The following is a 5414-nucleotide window of genomic DNA, read 5'->3' on the forward strand; positions in this document are numbered from 1 at the left end:
CTCTCTGGTCCTGCAGCTTATAGCAGGTTAGAAAAAATGAAAGCTGAACTGTCTTATTGCATGGAACTGTAGTGTTTCAAATCATCAGGATAACCTGCAGTTAAACACACAGTTCCGCCAGAGAACAGGACAGCCCGCACCACTGTGCCTGGGGTCTTGTCCAAGGCAGCAGCCAGTGCTGAGACCTTCAACAGGTACTGAAAGTGATGGTTTACTGAACAGAGAAAGATCCAGGGAGAAATTCTGTGTTAGAAAACCAGGTTGTAGCTCCATCATCTTAAGCTCTTCTATTTTCCTCAGGCATTTGCTCCTAGTGCCTACTCTGGAAAGAACAAGGTTCAGCCATGCTGTGGGTCAGGTCAGGAAACCAATCCAGCTGAAAACAGTTTATTTAATATTCAGATGGACCAGCTTTTTGATTTGATTGTAGAGGGGCCTGGACACAGGCACAAGAGAAATGGCTAGATGGAGTAAGGAAGAAGAGATGTACCCATTCATCATCCACATTTAAGGCCATGGTGCCCCAATCACTGTGAGCTCCTCAAGAGTGCGGGTCCTACAGGCAGTCCATGAGAAATGGGCTTCCCAATCATGTGGGCACTTGAGAAAACCTGTTTGGGTTTTTAAAATTGAATCATCTGCGCAAGGTTCTTCTTGCCATCTACCAGTCTGAAGCATACAGACTGCAAATCTGGTTTGACTCATGCATTACAGCAGTTTCTTGAAACTCAGCCTCATCTCATGGCAGCGAAGACAAGTTTCCGCATGAGAACGTAAATTGATGCCAGGAAGGTTACAGGTGGTTCCATCTGTCACACCGCAGCATCCTTGCTCAAGCTCAGTGATGGCATTTCAGTGTAGCATGAATATCCCAGCTGTGCTTATTCACAGATCAAAGTGGTTCAGCTCGAGCTAACTAAAATCCTGTTCCTCTGTCACACACATGCTGCGTTACCCTTTCAGCTCAGAGCAGCTCCCTCACTGTCCGCAAGAGTGACCGTGCACCACACAGAACAACACCCTCAGTCTGTACCACAGCAGACAGCACAGAAGTGTGGAGTCCTGCGTGCCTCACCCACGTGTGGGGTAAACCTCGGGGGTCTGATTAGGCCCCCAGTGCCCATCTGCTTCCCCCCAGGAGCCCAGAGGGATGTAGCTCTGGGTTCTGTTGTTATCTGGGTAAGTCCCGCAGGTCCTCTGGTACTCTGGACCCTCCCTGCAGCAGGCAGACGAGCCGGAGCAGACCGTGCGGTGAAATGCAGGGGTACAAACACACTCGGTCCCCTGCACCTCATTTCCGACAGAACAGTCCACCTCTGAGTCTTGCTTGGTGGCGTCTGCAGCTGAGACCACCGTTGAGATGGAGTGGTGTGTCAGGTTAGGGTCTGCTGAATGCCTGCTCCAGGCCCCCGCACCATGCAGAGAGCTGGCTGCCCCGTGGGATGGTACCAGGGAGCCTTTTAGAGCTCTGGAAGCTCTGCTGATGGATCCCTTGCCCTGTGTGAGGTCCATTGATTTGTGCACACAGCCATGGGGCTTGATGGGAATGGCACATACCAAACAAACCAGCTCTGAGAACCCAATGGAGCTTCAAAATGACTTTCTCCTCCTGTGAGTAGCGTACCTGTAAATACCAGTGTGCATGGTTAATAGGTTCCACCTAACATCAACAGATCAGTGCAAGCTAAAATCACCAGAAATATCTAAAAATGGATATTGGTAAAGGAGAGGAAGCAGATATTTTTATCTCTAGAGAATGGTTCTTGTGTATTTAGCGCTGTGTGTTGGTTTGTTTGTACACGGTGTAAGTAGCTCCTCTGTGAGTTGCATGCCTCTACTGCTATGTCTTGCTTTTTGCAGAAAAGACTGTTTTCTTACTGAAACTGAAACGCTGGGAGCAGAATTCAGTTGTTGTTTGGAGGAGAAAATATGAGAGACTAAAGTCAAGGTCTGGTATGATTTCTGGGTTCTGAATCTCTTTAGGATAATTACTGGCATTAGATACTGACAAAAGCTACCTGTGCTCTTAGAAAGAATCCCCCAAATGGCTCTGCCTTTGCATTTCAACAGAGAAGAAGTGGCTATTTTGAAGTAGAGGATGAAAGCACCAACAGCGCGGCCTTCTGAAACTTGGAGAAAAGATGGACTCAGGTGAGAGCAACGAAGACAAAGCTGATGTGGGATTAAAACAGCTTCAGCCCCTACTGGAGGTTTTCCTACATTTGCTACATGTAATAACGAGTTCATTCAAGCCCGCCTGTGGAGCTATTGCCCTTCTTCATACATGGAGGGGTTGAGGGTGTGCGGTCCCAAACCAGCCCCTTCCCAGCATGCTGGTTGGAACTGATCCCCTCTGCCTGGGGAGCCCTTCGTGCCTTGGAGGCTCCCTCCAGCATGGCGTTTTAAGGTGCTTGTAATGGGAACTGCATCTTCACCAGCTTCCTGAGAACCGAGCAGTTGATGCTGATGGATTGCTTGCTGCGTCAGCTGGAGCTGTGACCCCAGCAGCCTCACATTGAGCGAAGACTCGGGTGAACCCACCATGCTTCGCGTGGCACTCCAGCCACACCGATCATGGGTGCTGGGGGTTCTTGAGGAGTTTGACCACTACACTTCCATGGCCAAACTCATGTCAGTCTACCCAGCAACCAACAGGAGCACCTTCAACTGGACAGACAGCCGCATCGTTGAGTGGGAGAAGTTTGCCGAGCTGGCTAAATATGAGCCAGAATCCCAGAAACCAACAGTGAAAGCTCTCCTTGTCGTGGCGTACTCAGTGATTATCATCATGTCTCTTTTTGGGAACATGCTGGTGTGCCACGTGGTGCTGAAAAACAAGAGGATGCACTCGGCCACCAGCCTCTTCATCGTCAACCTGGCGGTGTCTGACATCATGATCACGCTGCTCAACACGCCCTTCACCCTGGTAAGTGGCCCACTGTGCCTGGTGATCACACCCTCTGTGCATGCTCTTCCAGGACTGGGGTGCCAACCCAACACGATCACATCTAATGGACAGCTCTGCTGGGCAAGTGACACACTGCTTGGCAACCTGGGGGCTCCCTTTGCTCCATTACACCCTGTGTCTCCTAAAAGACCCTCAAGTCTCTTCCAGTATTCCACCAACCACGGCAAGAGCTTCTTGGGAAGTGCAGAGTAAGTGCCTGGATGAACACGTGCTTTTAACACACATGCAAAAAAAAAACTCAAAACTTAGCTGCTCAAAACAACTCGAATGCCCATCATACTTGGGTCACTGGAAGAAAGCAGTCAAGCATTTCAGATGTGCTATCTGGGTAAAGTGTTCAGTGGGAGCTCTCCAGGGCTGAAGGGGGTTTGTATGACCAAAACTTGTTCCACTTTTTCCCAACATAGTTGTTAGTATACTCAAAAAGTTATTACAGCTGTTCAAAACGGGGTTTATATGAACAAGCCAGGAGAGGGGCTGCAACAGCACCACTCGATTAATCTACGGATTTGACCTTACAAACTGTTACGTGGAGGTGTTTCAAAACCCAGAGTGGCTAATCTTCCCTTGGGTTTCAGATGGAGGTTCTCAGCCAGCTGAAAAGCATGTGGTGGCTCGGCCGCAATGCAAAGGTTCTCCCCATGGATTTGTTTTCGGAACATTTGCTGGCTGATGGCATCTCGCTTTCCCCTCAGGTGCGGTTTGTGAACAGCACATGGGTCTTCGGAAAGGCCATGTGCCACGTCAGCCGCTTCGTGCAGTACTGCTCCCTTCATGTCTCCACACTGACCCTCACTGCCATCGCCCTGGACAGGCACCAGGTACAACGCCCCCGGCCCCTCGCAAGGCTCTTCCTGAGCCCCTGCCTGTCCCAGCCAAGCTGTGGGTTCAAGGGGGCTGAATCCTCGGCATTAAGCCCATCTCCCGGAAGCAGGCTCTAGAGCTAAATGCAGATGCCCCTCGCATGTCGCAGTAGGAAGGGTTGATGGAGTTCTTTAGGATCCCAGGTAGGGGGGAGGACAGAAACAATAAAATGAGGCATCATGGGTTTCACAGGACACTCCCAGCCTTTTACGTGGAAAGGGGTGAGGACACCTTTTCAAGCAGTTTTTAAAAGGCCAGGTCTAACTGAGCCCCCAGGATGGGAGGGCAAGTCGATTTACATGGGGAGCCCTAGAAGACAGCAGAGCCTCCGCTGAGCGCAGTGTGGGTTCAGCTGGACAGGGGACTTTTCCAGGCTTTTTAGTTTACCCCCCAAAACCCATCAGACACCTCCCTGGGCGTTTGCTGCACCATCAAGTTGCAGTCGGAGCTGGCAGCAACTCTCAGCTCACTGTTTTAGGGAGTAAAAATAAATCCTGAGACTGAAGTGCCATGGCATAACTATAGGACTAGTGCTGGACCGGTGTAAAGGGGAGTGGCAGAGTGGGAAACCTCTGTTGAAAACACTGGGAGGAGATTTCAGAGCCCTGAGAAGCCTTTACCCCCCATCTGCCCACAGCTGGGCTGTTGGCTGTCCACAGCAATGAACACTCGATGCACTGCGAGGGCAGCCCAGTCAGTGTGCGCTGATCCCCAGCCATCCTCTGCTTTTCCTGTCAGCCAGACAGTGTCTTCCAGACTCCCAGATTTTGTGGGCTCCTTTATCTTTTAATCTAACAGAGGAAACTTTGTAAACGGGGAGTTAATGCCTCAAAAGAGGGGAGGAGTGCTCAGCTATGCAGGTTCAGCTAGAACAGGAGACATTTCTTTATGTAATTCATACAGAATAAACAAACATACCCATAAGTGAAGAGACTCATGTAGGTATCTTTTTTTTTCCCTATCTAATGTAACCCACAGTTTAAGGCAAACGGTTCTCACAGAAGAAAAGAGTTTCCTTAGAAGCTCTTCTGAGCAGACTGAAAAGTTCGGGTTTCCTATTTTCCAGATCACTCTGATAAGCAGGACATTTTTCCTAATCACGGATGTCATTTTCTTAACAGCACTAGATCATGGCAAAAAATGCCTGTGCTGTTGGTGAAAGGACTCTGCTTTCACGGTGCAGTCTGTTGCAGGTCATCCTGAACCCGCTGAAGCAGAGGATGTCCCTAACGAAGGGAGCGCTGAGCATCTCCATCATCTGGCTGATGGCAACCTGCTTCTCCCTTCCCCACGCCATCTTCCAGAAGCTTTTCCAGTATCACTACAGGTGAGTTATTTCCCCTTTCAGGTGAGCGTGGAGAGGTCCGATTGCCCTCTGCAGCGAGAGCTGCTGCGGGCGTCCCGTACTTGGGAATGTTCCTCTGCGGTGCCCAACCCGTTCTGGTCCTGTTGTCCCCACCAGCCTGTGGCACTGCTGGGATGGCTCCTGGCTGGAAAACAGTCTGTAACGCTGCACAAACGGGGGTTTTTCGTGGCAGTGTGTCATGCTGCTGGTGCCTGCATTTTGCAGGAAAGCCAAACT

General features: G+C 50.3%; 1 protein-coding gene across 1 annotated transcript in view; it reads left to right on the forward strand.

The window, feature by feature from the left end:
- Positions 1-2542: 2542 nt before the first annotated feature.
- Positions 2543-5414, forward strand: part of LOC104469390 (probable G-protein coupled receptor 83) — a gene marked incomplete at its 3' end in the record, with an annotated part of 5384 nt that continues 2512 nt past the window's right edge. Inside the window, exons 1-3 of the mRNA XM_010083871.1 lie at positions 2543-2926; positions 3664-3789; positions 5026-5159. Of these exons, the coding sequence (XP_010082173.1) occupies positions 2543-2926; positions 3664-3789; positions 5026-5159 (644 nt within the window). The remainder of the gene's footprint in view (positions 2927-3663; positions 3790-5025; positions 5160-5414) is intronic.

This window comes from Pterocles gutturalis, unplaced genomic scaffold (genome assembly GCF_000699245.1).
Source record: "Pterocles gutturalis isolate BGI_N339 unplaced genomic scaffold, ASM69924v1 scaffold13670, whole genome shotgun sequence".
In the NCBI taxonomy this organism is placed as follows: Eukaryota; Metazoa; Chordata; class Aves; order Pterocliformes; family Pteroclidae; genus Pterocles; species Pterocles gutturalis.